The sequence below is a fragment of the Equus quagga genome, chromosome 6 (assembly GCF_021613505.1).
Source record: "Equus quagga isolate Etosha38 chromosome 6, UCLA_HA_Equagga_1.0, whole genome shotgun sequence".
Lineage (NCBI taxonomy): Eukaryota > Metazoa > Chordata > Mammalia > Perissodactyla > Equidae > Equus > Equus quagga.
Genome location: NC_060272.1, coordinates 73892592 through 73912318, shown reverse-complemented (window position 1 = coordinate 73912318; position 19727 = coordinate 73892592). Strand labels below are relative to the sequence as shown.

General features: G+C 39.4%; 1 protein-coding gene across 2 annotated transcripts in view; it reads right to left on the bottom strand.

Moving 5' to 3' along the window:
* Positions 1–19727, bottom strand: part of FLT1 (fms related receptor tyrosine kinase 1) — a 171755-nt gene that overhangs the window by 132658 nt on the left and 19370 nt on the right. For both annotated transcript variants that reach the window (XM_046665096.1, XM_046665098.1), the window contains exons 2-3: positions 12828–12924; positions 12258–12484 (exon numbers count right to left, since the gene is read on the bottom strand). In XM_046665096.1, the coding sequence (XP_046521052.1) occupies positions 12258–12484; positions 12828–12924 (324 nt within the window). The remainder of the gene's footprint in view (positions 1–12257; positions 12485–12827; positions 12925–19727) is intronic.

Here is a 19727-nt window from a genome sequence, read left to right as displayed (position 1 = left end):
CTGACAGAGCTTACAATTATGAAACAACAGACCAACAAGTAATTCTCACTATTAAAATCAAGCTTAAGTCACTGGACCCTCTGCTTCTCTCTCTCTGCTGTGAGGTGCTGGGGACTCTTTGGAGGTCTCTGTGATGACCACCTCAGAACCACAAGCAGCCAAAACAGAGAAAGTCTTGTTTTGTGGAGACTAGGGATGAAATTCCTTCTCAGGGCACAGTCATCCTCAAGTGCAGGGGGTGCTTGGTCACCCTCCTCTCCAGCCAGGACACAGGTTCTCCTGGAGAGCAGCCTCAGTACTTCCCCTTAGGAGAACATTCCCTCCACAGTCATTTGCAGTGGGGAATCAGGAGCCAGGGTTCTGCTAAGGTCCTGTACTGACAACCTGTGCACTATGGGACTCTCTGGGGCTCAGCTTCTTCATGCGGAAAATGCAACAGGCACTTTCCTATTCCCAAACTTATGATTTGTTATGCATTCACTTGAAATGTTCACACTGGGCATAGCACACCGACATCCCTCTGGGGGCTGAGCAAGGAAGGCAAGTGAACAGAGTAGCAGGATGCAAGACAGTAAGAGTGGTGGCAGTTGAGAATGTGGGGGCTATGTCTGAAAGGGGCATTCACTGCTTGATGCAGTCAGTTGTTGCCAAGTGGGAATATGGGCCAGTGTGGCTAGAGTTACCAGTTATTTAAGATAAGTAGGAAATCAGATTTTTATGTGAACTACTCCAACTATTAAATGTTGGCAGCCAAAAACACTATGCCTGCCAATCAAAAGGTATGTTGACTGAATCTGGCATTAAAACTTCCAGTTTACGACCCTGCACTGCATCCCCCCTCCCTCCTACTCCATTTTGTACTGCACACAAAGCTCCAGGGAAGTTGGGGTGGAAGCCCAACCAAGGCCATGTGGGAAAGAGCAGAGGCTTTGGAGTCAACCAGAGCTGAATCCAAAGCTTGCCTTCGTAACTTACAAAGTATGCAACCTTGAACATGGTATTGAATTTCTCCAGCTTTTTTGTAAAAGAAAACCGGTAACAGAATTTATCCCATTGGGTTGTTAGGATGAAATGAGGTGATATATGTAATGAACCTGAGCCAAATGTTAGAAAGTATTTCCTGGGGCTGGCCCAGTGGCGCAGTGGTTAAGTTCGCACGTTCTGCTTCTGCGGCCCTGGGTTCACCAGTTCTGATCCCAGGTGCGGACATGGCACTGCTTGGCAAGCCGTGCTGTGGCAGGCGTCCCACATAGAAAGTAGATGAAGACAGGCACGGATGTTAGCTCAGGGCCAGTCTTCCTCAGCAAAAAGAGGAGGGTTGGCAGCAGATGTTAATCTGCTTGTCTTGACTTCTTTCTTTCGTAGATAGTAGTTCTGCCATCTGGGATTATAAAGATGAAGCTTAATCTCTTCTCACAGAAGAAAACTTTGAAGGACACTCTCACACTTGTGTCTCCTATTTTCCCACCCAATTCTTTACTTTTTTAGATTAAACATTTCAGTTCCTTCAGTTGTTCCTTGCCAATGAAAATAATGAAATCATCAAATTATTTAATACTCAAAACCCTATGAGTCAGGTACCCATTTTACAGATGATGAAAATGAAGTTTAGAGGGGTTAAGTAATTTGCTTGGAATTCCTGTTTTCATTGTCTCTCCTGAAGTGTAAACTAAACAAGTAAGACTGGCACCAACTTTATTCTGAACACTATATATTTATTAATGCAGTCCAAGATTGGATTCAGTTTCTTGGCATATGTGGAGTCAACGAAAAGCCTGACATCTTTCTCACATGTGCTGTCTCAGCCATGGCCTCCCCCGTACAGTCCTAGGGTAGTTGCTGGGGTTTGTAGGCCAAATACAGTCCTTTACACTTATTCCTGTCAAGTCGTATTTTATTAATCCCAGTTCACTGTTCTAGTCTGTTGGAAATTTTTTGGATCATGATTCTGCCGCATGACATGTGAGTTTTTACCCCCAGATTTGGTTCATTTACCCAGTGTGCCCTCAATTTCCTCAGCAAAGTCCAGGAGGTCAGGAAAGACTAATAGAAATTAAAAATCCCGTGTTTCTGTCTTTCATTTAGCAAACATTTCCTGAGCACCTCCTGGGCACCAGATCCTGTGCTGGGTGCTCGAGCTATCATGGTAAGCAAGGTAGAGTGAGCCCTGGTCGTCACAGAGTTTGTGCGAGGTGAGTCCTGTGTGAAAGGAGTAGGTCAGTAGAAGCACCAAACCCAGTTTAGGGCAGCCTGGAGAGGTTCCCAGGAGGGGTGATGTTTAACCTGATACCTGACAAATGAGTAAGAGTAAGCTGGTTAAAAGAGCTAGGGGGAGGAGAAGGAAGAGATTCGAATGTCCCAGGTAAAGCATCCCATCTGTGTTCCTCTTACTGCTCTTTTCCCATAGTGCTTTGCCATATGGTTAGTTGTAACCTACTTTATTTACCCTACCAAAGTGTGGGCCCCTTAAAAGTTGAGGATATCATCTTTGTACTTCCTGCTTTGCTCATCACAGTGCCTTTCACACATAGTAATTACTACTGATTCATCCTCCTAAGTGTAGGCACAGTACTGTGTATATTATCTCACTTAATCTCCTAACAACCCCAGGAAGTAATACTCTTCTTACTTTACAGATGAGGAAACCGAGGCTCAGAAGATGATGTCCTAACAACAGTAGTAGCAGTAATAGTAAAGACAGTGCATGCTACACGCTACACACTGAAACTGAGTGTTTTATGTGTATGAACTCCTGACTATGAGAGGTGGTTAAGGACAAGAACTTTGTTGCTTTCTTTACTGTGTACTAGTTACATGACCTATACATACCCTTACATATAGTTATAGGGCAAATTACTTAACCTTTCTGTGAAATGGAGATGACAATGATAGCGCTACTTCCTAGGGTTGTTGTGAGAATGAAATCGTCAACATACACAAAGTGCTTAGAATTGCGTCCAGCACAGAGTGAGACCTAAATGTTAAACGTTAGTTATTCTTATTAAAGAATTTGTCAAAGACCTAGCATGTATCAGAACAAGGATTTGAACCCACTGTGAACCCCAGATTGTGTTTTTCCAACTATAGCTTATTAATTGATTTTTTTTTTAAAGATTGGCCCTGAGCTAACATCTGTTGCCAATCTTTTTTTCCTCCTTCTTCTTCTCCCCAAAGCCCCCCAGTAGACAGTTGTATATTCCAGATGTAGGTCCTTCTGGCTCTGCTACATGGGACACCACCTCAGCATGGCTTGATGAGCGGTGCTAGGCCTGCACCCAGGATCCAAACCAGTACATGAACTTAACCACTCAGCCACAGGGCTGGCCCCTAGTAATTCATACTTAAAGAAGGAAGGAAGGGAGGGGTGCTTGTTGCTTTAGTTAAGTCACCGATTTTGAATAGCACAGTTAGTCAAATGACTGCCAACTTAACCCAGCAAAGATGCATCGGATGACAGAACAATGAATATTTTAAACAGTAAAGGAAAACTTAAGGGTATCAGAACTGCAAGGACCATAAAGATCAAAACAGATCACCTCTTCATCTCCAGGCAGGGCAGGCATTTCATTGTCATTGTTAAAAAGAGAGTTATGAAATGTCAGAAACTTAAAGCCTTTGCAGCTTAAGGGGATTTCTCCTGAAAAAGTCCCTTGTTCATTTTTCTTAAAAGATTACTTGAAGGAGATTTTTTTAAATCCTTAAAACCATAAAGTTTTTATGTACTATTTTTCACAGTTCTTTATTGTAGGGGGAGAATGAGAGGATATGGCCAATTTTATTGCCTTTAGACTTCACTGCCATCTTGAAATTTCATAATTCTACCTTAATCATTAAGTTTTCAAAGTCTTATGTTGTGTCCAAATGGCTCATTCAAGACTATGTTCATTCTGATTATTTATATAGTTGTACTCAATGCCTGGTGATATACAATTGTGTTGTTGCTCACAAAGCTTAGTAATGTGGCTCTAGAGAGCTGGCATGCCAAAATTTTCTGGGAGTGACACGAAATGCTGTTCCTGAAGGAATGGCCTGAACATTTATTTGGCAGGTACCGTCAAGTGCTGAGAATGAAATTCATACAAACATGCTAGGTGAACATTTGGTTCACCTAGGTGAAGGTTTGAGGCAGGGGCTAAGGAAAGAAGATGCAGTGTTCCTGACTGCCAACAAATTCACCAACACAAGTGGCTTCTGTCCCAATCACATGTAAGTGTTTCCTATAGTCAAAGTCTCTTGGTGTCTAATGACAAAAATGCTTCTAGAAGGGAAATATGAAATGGCGGGGCTTAAAGATATCAAGAATGTCTTCCATCAAATTTTCATGTAGCTGGAAAGAAGAATGGATAAGAGTTAAGTTACTCTTCTCTAAATTCTCGCCATGTGGTCCTAATCAGCTGTCCCCCAGTGATGGATAGAATGGATAATCTGCTTCATGCTTCAGCCCTAGAGGAAGCACAGAGCCAGGCTGTAGAGGGGTCTGTTTCCCAAGGAAGAATCTGTGAGTCCAATCAACAATGTCGTCACTGTGTATTTTAAATCCTGGATATATTTGTTTCCTCTTTTTCACAACTTCAGCAAAATTGAAAAAAAAAATCCAGCAAAACTTGACCTTGTACTAGATTTTTGATGAAGCCGTATGCAGAAACAGGCCAGGAAATTCCTAGGAATTCTTTACAGAAGGTCATTTGAAGTAGAGCTCTGCAAATGCACGTCAGCCTCAGACTGCTTCCATTTTAGGAAACCCACCTGGGTTTCCAGACGTGTAGTCCAGAGGCTGAGAGTCCAAACTTTGTTCACCTCAACGTGTTCATCTGTCTCCTAAGCAAATACATCAGGCAATGATGTGAGAAGAATAGCAAACATGATCCATCACCCAACCTGTCTGCATTCGCAGCTTCCTGGTGATGCAAGGTGACTAGTAAGTGTTCTTCTCATCGACTGTGGGCTCAGGTGGCTACTAGGGTAGGAATCTTAGACAATCTTGAGACCAAAACTTTGGAAACCAATTCTTACCAATAAGGACAAGTTTCAGAAAATAAGTAGAAGGAGCCACGCATCAGGGATAGAGGTGAAGAAGGGAGGTGTGAAAAAAGCTCTTTGGATGGGCAGGGGAAAGGGTGAATGAGTACATGTTGAAAACTGGAGAAGACTCTAGACATTAACAGAGCAATAGCAGATAATGTCCTAAGTTTGCTAAGAAATCCAGACCTAAAGAATTCAGCCATCTAATGTGGCTAAGAGGGTTTTTTTAGTTGGTTTCTTAATTTTTTTCTTCCTACAAAATGTAAATTGTTTTAGCCTGTTTTCCCTCAGAGGAGAATTTTGATGAATTGAGTAAATATTTTTCTTTAAAATTTCTCTCACAAAAATATGATAGTGATTCCACTGAAATGTTTTTAGAAGCTTTGAAAGTCTGTTCAGCCTTGTGATGCTCTCTCTGCCCATTGTAGTTCTGACCTGCATGGATGTGGCGTATCTGACAAGGCAGCCAACTGATGCAATTGAAAGCATCAAGACCCCCTTTCAGTTTAGGTTGGAGGGCTGACATCTTTTGTGCATTCCCACCTTACATATGTTGTTATCACCGTGAGGGAAAAAGTGGGAGCTGCAAGGTTCTGTGAGTAAATCTTCAGATTGCTACTCTTTTCATCAATGTCTCTGCTTGTTATAATGGCTGTGCTGATTGGACTTAACATTCTAGTATGGCAAATTGGGCAGCAGACGCCAACTGCTCAGCCATCACCCAGCTAAGCAGTGTCAACCAGGCATCTTGTGTGTGCCCCACAGTGCATCAGACCTGGGTGGAAATCCAGTGGAGGGCAGCGTTGGAACAGAATGTCTGGGCTCTGTGGAACACTGATGGGAGGCCTCAGTAAGAACTATTGGAGGAGTCCTCTTCACTTCCTGGAAAGACCCGCTTTTGAACTAATAGTTATTCTTTAAAAAAGTTAAACCTGTGCATTTTTAAAACCTCACAAATCTATTGTAAGTCATGGTGCTAGAAAGTGACCAGGGGAGTCCAAAAATCATAAGATCCCATAGCTTTGCTCTTTGTGCCTCCACAGAACAAACAATAAGGCCTTGTACGTGACAGGTGTGTAGTCTACATCTGCAGACAGACTCCATTTGCTGACGGCACCTCCTGGGTCAGACCTATTTGTGGGAAACCCCATTTCAGGAATGTGACATGTGTATTGCACAAAACCACATGGCAGCGGTGCAGCCACCTCAAGTAGAGGAGAGCAGTTATCCCCCTAGCAGGTTCTCTCCATGCCTGTTTTAGTAGTGGTGTGCAAAAAACACCGTGGTGCTTACGAATGGTGGTGTTTTCCCAAATAAAAAGTATAGATATGTCCTGCCCTGTCGAAACCTGTTAGAACTTTAATAAGTTTACCTGTTTAAACTTTCACGAGTTTAAAACTTCTAAATTTATTGTACTGAGTTCTACAATGAGAAATACATTTCGCATCAGCCCATTAAACACACATACATTCATATGTATTTTACATATATGTGGGTGTAATGTATGAATGTGGGCGTATGTGTATAAGATGGAAACCAAAGTTTATTTGGAGTTAATTTTATTATTTATTAAATTTATTATTTGGAGTTAAAGTTTATTACAGAAGGTCATTTGAAGTAAAAAAAAAAAGTTTCACTAAACACTTTACCCCTACACTTTGGAATGTGCTGGGATATTTTCCATTCTGTTCTGCTTTTTTTTTCCCTAATGCTGATTACAACCCACTAATTTGATTCCACAGTCCATTAATGGATTGGAATGCACATTTTTAAAAGCCCTGCTCAACTGAGTCAATAGGATTGTGTCTCTTTCTCCTACTGTGTGAGCCAGAATGCAGCAGTGAAACAGTGTTTATGCGGATGATGCCCAGACAAGCTCTGTCCCCAAGAGGCGACAACACAAAGCTCTTTGGGATCAGGATTTGTTTCTCTAAGGTCTATTGCTCAGAAAGACACTCTGCAACTTGCTTAATCTATCATTCCTCAAAAGAAATAGATTGAATTTAGAAAAATTTAATAACCATATAATCTATATTCTCAAAGATCAAAATAACAACTAATTCATAGGTTGAAGCAATAGCTGAAACTCTAATGAAGTGGAGATAGCCCTAACCTAAGGATCTGACCTGGATCCTCATCCTGGCTTATCATTTTATTAGCTCTGTCTATTTGATGCAGGTCACTGAGGATATTTTCTCATATACAAAATGGAAGAAATAATACCAACTTGGTTTATCGCAGAGATAATTATGTCAAAGCTCTTCAGGAAAATCTGAAGTGCTGTACAAATGAGTATATTGAATCCTTCTCCGAATACCTGGGCCGTTGGTAGTTTTACTTGTTCCAGGTCCCATAGCCAGGTAGAGTTTTCTCTAGTTCATGTGAAGCCTTAATGATTATTCTCTCCCGGAATATCTGGGTTGTTAGAATTTCTACTACTTTTCAAATATATACCCAGTGTGTCTGAAAATTTTTCTACCTGGAATTAAACTGTTATGCAAATCTCATACATTTTATATATATAGGAGAAGCAATGGAGGAAAAATCTGTTATGAAAATGCTCCAACCTATTTGCTTTAATAGACTCAGAGAGAAAAATCAAGTAAAGAGAAGCAGAAGAAAAGAGATAAATTTCTTTAACAGGGAAGAAGTAGAAGATATCCACCCAACCATAACGCACACACCCCTCCATTTCTTCCCCCTTTTCAATTATAATTTTTCAAGAGAAGATATTATACTTAAATACCCCTGAAAGGCTTGGGCCTAGAGAGGGGAGGGGTATAGGCTGACTTCACAGTGTGAGGAACTCAACATGCTAAATTCATGGTCTTCCTAACTAAATTGGAGTCACTGACAAAGTATTAAATACTCTGGAGATGCCATTAAAAACTCTTCTGCTCAGTTTTCTTCCTTTACAGTCACAACTCATATATTACAATCGTAATTTCAATGAACCCTTCTAACTTTTAGAAAAGGCTGAGCTGGAGCCAATTTCTTGTGTATACCAGAGGGTCAGAAAAGAAGTGCAGAGGCATTCCTTTTTCTCTGCAAAGGAGACGAATACCACCTCAGCAGCCATAATGTTACTATTCATCTAGAAATCTTTTTGTTTTGTAATTAGCAAAGCATTAAGGAGTGCTTTACAATTTGTTTTTCTTTATGACCCAGAATTTTGTAGCTATAATTACTAGGCTTTCCATTCACTTTCACAAGAGCAATTCTTAAAAATGTATATGAGTATTTTTCAGCTACTCTCATTCAACAGCCGTTTGTTGAGACCAAGCCAAGGGTGCATCAGGAGAAGATGCTGATGGTCTTCACATCAGTGTAGTTTAGTGAGACAAAGCTCTACTTGGCTCCGGGAGACCTGGAGAACATTGCCCAGCTGCCCCTCCAGAATTCCGAGTGTCGCTTTGACTCCTCCCTTTCCCTCACCCACCTGATCCACACACTCTCCAAAGCTGCCTGAATCCCTCCAGCCCGTCCATTTCTTTCCTTCCCCGCGGGTACCACAGTGACCTGGGCCGCCAGCTCTCCTGCCTCAGTGCACACAGCAGCCCCTACCTGGTCTTCCTGCCTCAGTCTTGCCCGCCCTGATCCCCCCCTGCCACTGGGACTCTGAAGGGAAAAATCTGGCCACCTTACTGTGGTGCTAACACTTTTCCCTTGCTCCCCACGTAGGCTCCATGTGAAGCGGATCTTAGATCCTTCACTGTAGAATGAAGAGAAGAATACTTCACAGGACCGTTGTGAGAATTAAATGGCATAATGTAAACAAAACCATTTGTTTAAATGAAAAGAAACTACAAATGTTAGAAGTTATATTAAAGGAAATTTTAATTTACCAGACAATTCAGTATTTAAGTCAAGTAAAGTATAATTACTTGAGTAATTAAATTAATATAGTACATTATGTCAGAGGTTTGGTGGATTTATACAAGCTGTAATGATAAAGTGGTGATATTGATTTTTCTGTACACTGCATATCAGATGTTATGTCCAAACTAGTGCTCAGGTGGGAACTGTGCCTATTACACAGCAGGCAATCGATAATGTCTAAGTCATATTTATTTATAATCTACATGCTGGATTTGGTGTTATGTAGATAAAGTTGTAGCCCTGTGTCTTTTTCTCGGAACCCTATCAGCTACAAATCTATGCCTTTTCAAAAGATGTGTCTAACAGTGTTTCTCATCTTTATAGAAAACCAAAATGAAATGCCAACACAGCTGTAGGTGCTTATCAGGGGCAAAAGTACTCCAAATAGAATAATGTGCTCTAAAGTAAATATTTAACAATAATAAACAAGCAATAACCAGTTAATATCTAGTGAGTAATCACAGCTGTGTATTAGGAACTGGTCGGAGCTTTGTTAATCCCAAAGACAATCTTGAGTCAGGGATGAGTTTTGTGCCCTGAATGAAATTAAACCTGTAATGTAGTAGGTATTCAATAAAAATGGAAGCATAAGACAAATTTTCTCAGAAAGAGAACAAAATAAGAAGATAGGAAATGCGTAAAATGTAAGGATATTTGGAAAAGTTACATTTTTTAAAGAATTAGACATCACAGCTACCTTGGACTTCAGTACAGTGTGTTTATGAGACCAAAATCACTTTGCCAGGAAAGAGACAAAATCGGTGTTACTATACAGAGTAGTAGAGTTACAGGCACAGAGCAAGTGTCCCCTAAATCTTTGCTAATTAAATTAATTAACAAAGAGGCTTCAGGTGCTCTTCTATGGCTACTATTATTGCCTCACGTAGCTTCTAGTATTAGGGCTAATTAAAAATAGCAGTATCATTATAATATTTTTTCCCAATGAACTCATATAATATTTACAGTACTTATATATATTCCATAGTAATGTCCTATGAAACACAACTAATGCACTTCACAATCTTCCCCTCTCCAAAAACACGGTCTTTGAAATTGACAGTTTCCTAATGTCCAACCAAATTGTGTGTTGGTAAGTTTTGAGACATGGGACTTGTAACTTTATGCTAATGTCTTTGGACTACTACAGAAGAGCAGACATGATAAATACACGACATAATGGCCACTACTCCCCCTCCCAATCTCATAACAGACATCAATAATCAAACATGGCATTCTTTCCCACTTAGCCTGGAATTTATCCTCAATGCCAATTTCAATATAGTATTCCACACAGCCTGTGTTAATTGCTTCATATATTCACTCAACAAATATTACTGAATTCTCACTATGTGCCAGGCACTGTACTAGGGAGGGACACTGCAGACAAAAGTAATTTAAACAGACATGGACCTTGCCCTCATGGGGCTTAGATTAACAAGTGATTTGACACCCCAAGTAATGGTTATTTGCCAGATCTACTCTGTTGTATAGTCAAAATGGAAATCATTCTAAATAGCTAAGTTTCCCTTCTGTTATAAAAGAGGATTGAAAAAGATGAGTTCCGCGCTCCCTACCTGCTGGCTCTATAAACCCATGAGATCTCTTGAATAGTGTAGGAGTTAAAGGTGAAAATAACTGAAAGTTATTTTCTAGAGAAAAAAAAGAGATGGTCTTCTTTTACTCATTAAAGTATTGGATTAGCAAATTAGACTCTGATAAACCCATAGGAGAAAGTTTTATGAGAATTTTAGTATGAATGAATTTTCCCCCACCCCTCAGAGAGACAGGAATAAAAAGTTTTCTTTCCTCTACAAGTGTCAGAAAGAACATAACCTACTATGTGGAACTCGAAAAAGAGAACAGATGACTGAGTACATAATTTTTTCCACCACTATCAAGTTTGCGCCTGCTTTCTCCCTAAGCTGCAAAAGTACCCCTCTGAAAGTTCCCCTTCTTCATTCTGCACCTTTTGCACCCTGCCTCATTTCCTGCTGCCACCCTTTCTTCCCTTCTGTAGAAGTGGGCTGACTTCGCCAAGCAAAGATCCTTGGCCTACTTCCTCCTCTCATTTTTAAGTGGGCTGATTGCATTCCTATGATGGCAACCAGCTGGAAAGTTGTTTCCTCCTTCAGTTATCTACCCCCCTGGGAAAGTGCAAAATGTAAAAAGAGTTTGGAGGAAGAGGGACAGAAGAGTGGCTCAGTCAAAATCAGGCTGATAGGAAGATGTCACTGCCAGCATCATACAACTGTTCTGCTGTCTCCTAAGACTAATCCTGAATCCGGATGATTACACATATTATGCTTGGGAAAAACATTGTCTAGTTGCCTTATTTCAAAAATTCAACAAGAATCCCCCCAAAACGTAATTCTATGGTACTGCCTCCAATACAAAGACCCACTTCTTTAACTCCCCAGGAGGGAGACCCACAATGTGTATTTAGGCTACTGATACTGATGGTTGGTTGTCTTGTTTTGTTTTTTAACTTGACTTTGTACCTGAGGTGCCTACTAATTTCATTTTCTGTTCTCTAGAGCCTCTTTTTCTTTTTAATCCCTCTCAACAGGTTTTGAAAATGGGCTACAAGTAATCAAGGCAGAAAAAAATGACAGGCCATCTTCCTTATTCTTCCTCAGGGATCCCTTCTATTGTCAGTTTATATTTCTTTAAGGATTTTGCATTTCTTCCCTCTCAATATTACTTCACTCGTTCATTCTCTAAGGTGGGAAAAATAGGACCATAAAAATTATTACCAAAAAATGACTCATTTTTACCTATTGCCCTTTCCACTATATAATGGCACATGCCAGCTCTTATATCATTCTAATACTTGCTTAATGAACATGAAATAATACATCATCAACTAGAACCAATTTTGTAACATTCAAGAGACATTAGAAACATTACATTTATGAATTTAGTAGAAAAAACAATATTTTACAATTCCAACATATAAGAGAATACAGTTGTGTTAAAGGCCAAAAAATCTTGTATTCTATTTTGGGCTTCTCAATAATTAAGAAATAGAACTAAAATCTTGTCTTTCATTTATTCATCCAACTATGTGCCAGATACTATTATAGGAACTATGGATACAGTGCTGAACAAAATAGACCAGAATCTCTCCCTTCAGAGAGCATACAATTGACTGACTGCTCCTTGAAAATTCTAGTTGAAATTGACACTCAAGAAACACATTGAAAATGCATTCTAAAAGATTCCGCAACTAGGGTAGAATCTCTTCCCTGGCCCATTTCTTTCATACTCACTAGGAAAGCCCCCTTTCCAGTGGATCAGGGTGGATTTATGACCCACCGCAAAGCTATAGCAAACAGAATTTAGAAAATGAGTCTTACCATTAATAAATATATAGATTCTAGACTCTGTTTTCTTCTTCTTTGAAGCAGGCATAGACAGATATTTGCAGCTGTAGAAGCCAGTGTGATTTGCCTGAGCCGTCGTCAAGGTCAAAGTGCTGCAGAACTGTTTGCCGTTCCTTCCACAGGCAGACTTACTTATGCTCAGCCTTTTGCTTTCCTTAGTCACCGTTTCAGGCAAAGACCAGGAATGGGCTGCTTCCCCCCTGCAATCACAGATAAGAAAAGAAAACAGAATTAGGGCTGGGGCCAGTTCCTAAGTATTCATTTCATTAGGAAGCTCTAATCTGAGGTCCTTTCTTAAGTGTAGTCATCTTCTTCTTTACAGAAAAGCAACACATTTAGAAAAGCTTTTAAACAACTCAGAATAAAGATGCAAAATGTTTGGGGCATCTGTTCTGTTCCCCCTTTGTGATTTCCCCCAGCAGATCACGAGAGACAGCTGAGGTCACTGCCTTTCTCCTCCAAGAGGAGACTTTCCCACTTGGCCAGGGAATGCTTTCCCTTAGGAAAGGCAACCAGATTATCCCCAAACCAACAGTCACTGACCTGCATTTCAGATACAGCGTCTGGCCTGCTTGCATGACGTGCTGCGTGCCTTTTAAACTCAGTTCAGGACCTTTTAATTTTGAACCTGAACTAGATCCTGGAAAACAAATTTTTGAAATGCATTATTTGCAAATTGCTCTCTCATCTTTTTTTTTCAAAAAAGGTGTATCTTTCCATAAAGGTAACTTTCATCTTTAACTTACTTGCATATACAAAAAGGTACATCTAATACACATTTCTCTTAATTCACAATTTTTTTCCAGCCCAAGCCTTGCTTACAAATATTATATATCCTATTATATCAAGTGGTCTAAATAATATCCAAAAGCCCATCATTTTAGAACATTAATAGATTCATACATGGTTCAAAATGCAACCATGTTAAGAATATATAGCAACATTGATAACTCTCAGTATTAAATCTCATACAAAATATATTTCTAATACTGAACTTTCTACCATTGTAAGTCATCTCGTCATTCAGGCCTGTCTGATCTGTTTTCTGAATACAAAGGATAGAAATTTTCTTGGGTTCTAGACATAACTCAGTCATTAGGTAAGCTATATTTTGGGCCAGTCATTTCTCTTTCTGAACTAGTTTCCTCATTTGGAAAACTAATTATAGAATCAAAATCAGTTTTAGAAGCCATTTGGTTTGTTTCACATCATCTCCAAGTTCCCTCTATAATGGAACAGAAAAAAGGGAACCATCCACTCCTACGTGACACTTGACAAGCATATGTCATGGGGATTGTTGTGAGACAATGAAATAAGCTGTTCAGCGGTGCTTTAAAGTCTATATATCTCCATGCAGCACAATAATATTATATATCCTAGTGACTAGTGACGTGACCCTGGCCAAGTCACCTCTCTCTCCAGATCTCAGTTCTCTCATCTGGAAAATGAGAGATTAGACTAGATGACTTTGGATCTCTGACTTTCCATTTCTGACATTCCCAGTCCCATGATTCTTTGAGCCTTTGGTTCAGGAGAGGTTGATCCTGTCCTGAAGCCTTCACTGACTAATCAGAATAAATAGCAATAAAGATCTCTCCTGCCTCCTTCTTCCCCCCATCCCCTACTCCTCCCCCTCCAAGAATCCCTTCCCTCCCCCCCCCCCCCCCCCCCCCCGCCACTTCCTGTTGAGGCAGCTGCAATGTCAGGCCAAAGCAGGAGATCAGGGGCCCAGGATTAGCAGGGATAAGGGTTAAGGGAGGGAGGGAAGATATTCTTGGAAGGAGAAGAGTTAAGTATTTGGAGCCAATCTTAGAGAATATTTTTTCTGAAAGAAACAGGTTTATGCAGTGGAATTCAAGGTAGAAGATTGAGCTGAATGGTGCTCTAGGTTTTAACGTCAGCTCACAGATCTGTGAGATGAGATCTATGTGTCAATTCCAGTTAAGTCTAGCAGTGCTCTCTAGTGTTTCTCTCGGGTCCTAAGATCTCAGAGAAAACTAGACTCACTTAAAAATCTGCCTTGAAAGCTTAATTTCTCCATTTACTAACTGTATGGCCTCGGCATTAATTGCTGCTTCTTGGTATCCTCATGTGTAGAACTGGAAAACGCACGATCTGCCTCACAGATGTGGTGTGAGGATTTAATGCTGTGTCCTCTAGGTGTGGGCATGATGTCTGATATGTGACAGATGCCCACTGTCACTGACAGCAGAATCACTTCCTCCCACTTCTCTCAGAGAGTTTTTGCTGGGTGTGTAGTTGCAAAGATATTAAATTAACATTATCTGCTTTTCTAGTATTGCTGGAGATATAAATTAGTACTTTTAAGGTCACTTTTTTTTTTTTGAGGAAGATTAGCCCTGAGCTAACATCTGCTGCTAATCCTCCTCTTTTTGCTAAGGAAGACCAGCCCTGAGCTAACATCTGTGCCCATCTTCCTCTTTTTCATGTGGGACGCCTGCCACAGCATGGCTTGACAAGCAGTAGCTAGGTCCACACCCAGAATTCAAACCAATGAATCGCGGGCTGCCAAAGCCAAACGTGTGCACTTAACCACTGGGCCACCAGGCTGGCCCCATAAAGTAACTTCTATATACAGAAGGTCCTAGTATCAAATTATTACTAGAAAAAATGGCTCAATATTGACTAATTTAAATGAAAATTACTGTTTCATATAGATGAATTGGTCTATCAAATAACCCCATAGAACAAGTCAACCCATTCAGGTACCTAGGGAAGAATTTTGTACTTAGCTCACCTTTATGAGTTTCCTGAGGCAACATGTAGCTCAAAATCAGTGATCCATGGGAGCACGAGGTTTTTCTACAGCCACAGCTAGCAATTGATAACACCTGCCCTGAAAAATTTCCAGGCCAGAATAGTTTCTGCCCTTTTCTATGGCATGGAACTCTAGGGATTTAATTGAGCAATTGTTCATGTGCTGGAAAAGATCCAGCAAAGCTTCCTGTGGAAAATTCTGGCATTCCTTGTAGGTATCTCTGTGGTTTGTGTGGAGGTGATGAGCTTTCTCATCCAGGAGAGGCCATGGGGAAGAAGCCTCCCTTTTCATATGAGGTGAATCCCACTGCCTGCTATTTTGGTTACCAAATTGTATGAATCTTTCTTTATCAGCACCCTAGAATACCAGTACTCCTGACCCTCATCAGAGAGAACCTTTGACTTCAAAGAACTACCCAAATCACAGCTGAGAGAAATGTTACATAGAGAAGATTCCTCAAAGGATGTGCCATCTGCACGTTCCTCTCTGCATTGGACATTCCATCCTCCAACTAAAAGATGACAACAAAAAGGAGTGGTTAAATAAGACCCTGAGAAAAAAATGGGGTTATTGGAAAGTTTAGGGGGAAAATGCTGAGAGAACATTTTGCTATATAATTTGTCTCCGCTGACATCAATGAATGTTGCACTTGGAATGAGGAAGTTAGATAAAAGTGGTTGATTAAAACAAAAAGAGAGGAGAAGTTATAAGGAAATTGTATTTCCAAGTAACTGGCCACTTTGAGTACATCACCATTCTTCTCTTCATAAGAAACTAGAATCTCATAAAAATTAATGGAGGTACCAAGACTACAGTTTAACAGGAAAACTAGTAAGGAAAAAGGAAAGTGAAATATTTATTCCTCAAATGCTTTGAAATTACATCAGGCCTTAAAACACTTCTTTGAAGCAGTTTAATGGCCATACACCTACTTGAGTAATGAAGATTTAACTAACATTTTTTGAGTATCTATTGCATGTCACACACTTTGTCCATCTCAATAGTAATATACATAAAGATATAAATATGTACATATCCATATACATGCACATCTTCACACCATGTGCAACTCAGCTTGCTCTTCTCACTAAGTAACTCAGAGTCACAATGCCCATTTAGAAACAATCCACAGGATACTTCATTGCCAAGGGTGGAGTGCTATAATTTAACAATGATTCCCCCATTGTGAAGCTCAGATGGGGATCAAAACTTTCCACTGTTTGTCATAGTAGCCCAGAAGTCTGGTTTAAAAGAATTATTGTCCTCTCAGTGAACTAGGTGGTCTGTGAACTACTGTTTTCATCAAAGTCAACTGCAAATATAATCATGAGGGGCAAAGAGATCTCCTTATATCAGGAAAATTATTATTTAAATAAAACAAAACAAAAAACTTGTGGCAGACCATGGAAATGGGCTTTATCACATGCTTCTTTATTAGAAAAACTGTACGATCAAGCAGTGTGGGCTAATAGCATCAAAAAACCAGTATGTGTACACGGACTTATGTGAACACTGACACTTTGTATTCTTCTTGTCTGAATATTTTACTCATTGTTTGTCTGTTCTGTATTATCTGGTAGCTATAAAGAGAATAGAACTTTAGGATTCTTTGACAAAAATCCCTTCTCTCCACATGCCAAACCTCTGGTAGAAAGCCCATGCGCAGACTGTTCTAAAATGCCACTCTCCATTCCCCACCTTCATTTCATGAGGCAAAGTGGAATGCTTTCTTTGACTTCAATGGGAAAGTGAGTAAAATTCCAAGTAAAGTGTGACTTTATTTTGCAACAAAATCCAAAGCCCAAATGATTGAGGCTCTTTTTTCAAAGCTACCGTGCATGACACTAAAAGAGTGAGCTCCCACTATAGGTCATCATGAACAAGACAGCCCTGCCCATCACTTTGAAGACTGAAGGAAGACTCTTATGTAAAGTCTGACTAAAAGTATCTGTAGAAAACTGGTATTTGTATTGATCTAAGTAAAAACAGTGTCCTTACTACCTGTATACAACTTCAAGTCAAGTCCCTCATTAGCTCCTCTTCCTTTCAGATGCTACTGCTTTGCCTCTACTTTATTGAAATCAAAGGGTTATTCTCTGTAAGAAATGGGCCTTATTCAAATATAAATCATGAAACGCCTATGTTTTTTCACTTTTTATTTAGAATCATTAATCTCCCTAGCTCTGCTACTAGCTAGCTCTGTTATGGCCATTGGCTTGTCACTTTAAGCTTCAGATTCTTCATCTGCCAACAGAGGGGGCTGGACTTGGACTTTTACAATCTCTTCCAGCCTAAAAGTTCTATGATCCTGAGATCACAATAATTGATACCAATGTACAAGTTAGAAATCACATTTAAAAAATATTTATGGCTAATAAAAAGACAACCTAATTTCAAAATGGATGAAGGATCTGAATAGATATTTTCCCAAAGATTTATAAATGACCAATAAGCACATGAAAAGATGCTAGACATTAATTAGTCATCAGGAAAATGCAAATTGAAACCACAGTGAGATACCAATTTACATCTACTAGGATAGCTCAGATCAAAAAGACAGACAATAACAAGTGTTGGTGAGGATGTGGAGAAATTGGAGCCCTCACATATTGCTGGTAGGATTGTAAAATGGTGCAATCACTTTGGAAAATAGTATGGCACTTCCTCAAATGGTTAAACATACGACCTAGCAATTCCACTCCTAAGTATCTTCCCAGGTGAACTGAAAACACATGTCCACATAAAAACTTGTACACAAATGTCTATAGCAGCATCACTTAGAATAGCCAAAAAAGTAGAAACAACCCAAATGTCCATCAATGGTGAATAGCTAAACAAAATGTAGTATATTCATACAATGGAATATTTGGCAATAAACAGGAATGAAGTACTGATCCATGCTACAACATGGCATGAACCTGTAGCATTGAAAACATGCTGGCACAGAACAAAGCCATATGAGGGCACAGCAAGAAGGCAGCTGTCTACAAGCCACAGAGAGAGGCCTCAGAAGAAACCAAACCTGCTGACACCTTGCGCTGGGACTTCTAGCTTCTAGAACTATGAGAAATAAACATCTGTTGTTCAAAAAACAAAAACATTACACTAAGTAAAAGGAGCCAGTCACAAAAGGCCACATATTTTATGATTCCATTTACATGAAATATCCGGAACAGGCAAATCCAGAGAGACAGAAAGTAGATTAGTGGTTGCTGGGGGCTGGGGGAGAGGGGAATGGAGAGGGGCTGATGATGGGCATGGGGTTTCTTTCTGGGGTGATGAAAAACGTTATAAAATTAGATCGTGGTAATGGTTGCACAACTCTGAGAGTATATTAAAAAACCACTGAATTATATCATTTAAAGTGGTGAGTTTTATGGTATGTGAATTTTATCTCAATAAAGCTGCTATGAAAAAAACCAACGTGACTAAAGTAATCACAGAGTTAAGTTGAAGCCCTAGAATATTGAGCTATTTTGAACATTGTTGCCACATATGACCCATCAGTGTTAGATTTTATACTAGTTGTTTTTCCAGCTAAAAGGTTTAGGATAGGATGATTTTAGAGAAATAATTTTTCCTTAATGTTCAATAACATCACTATTTATATATTAAAAGTTTTATAAACATTGCAAAACACATCACTGTTCCCCCAAATTACAATATTTCAAATTTAATTTAATGCTCATTTAAAATCACTTCTAATTGCATGTTTCAAATTTTAACTATTTAAATTAGAATTTTAGCAAACTGAGTCACATTGAAAATTATGTCACTAGAGCTCTCTGAAGAAATCTATTGGTGTTTCCTTTTATATTAAAATCATTGATTTCTAATTTATTTGTTTTAACACATAGCTTTGTATACTAGATTTATGTCAAATGATATGCATCTGTCTTTGATTTTGCATACCATGTTTTCAATAGTACATAATCCTACATGATAAATGACCTCTTTATCTAAATATAAATCCCCAAGTATCATATTTCTAAAATTTGATTTTAAGACTGTGAGCTTTTGCCAAGGTTGTGTGAGGTTAATTGAACATAATTCATAATAAAAGAAGATATTCTTTCCTTAAGATGTAGGTTATTAAAAGCTTACGTCTCATAGACTAAATCTCGTAGAATCTTTTTTGTTGGTGGCAAGGGTGGGAGAAAGGTTAAGAATGCAATTGCAGATGAACCAAATTTCTAGAAACCACCAAGATTTTTGTTTGACATGCTAATTCCTACAGGGCTCTCATACTTAATAAAAAGTTAAATCTTGGTCTCAACCTCTGTGTCATGCCTGTGTTACAGAATTTATCAGATACTATGTAGTGTGCATTATAACTGAATGCACTGATTAGAACTGCCTTAAGTGAAGACTACACCACTAGCTAAACTTACAGGCACCATGCTCTGATGGAGGGCGTGATAATGTGCATTTTTCTCTCACTTCTAGCATGATGGAGAAAGATCAGAGGGTTCACATTCCATCTACCAACAGACTAAACTGAAGATGGGAAAGGTGTGGGAATTTGTATGGCAGCAGCATAACTTGAGCCCCACAATTAGCCATGATCTTAGTTTTTAAGATGTTATTTTTTTCTCCAAAACAGTTGGCCTTAAGTCAAGGAAGAACCTAAAGAAATGAAAGATGTTTCCATAAATACATGCACC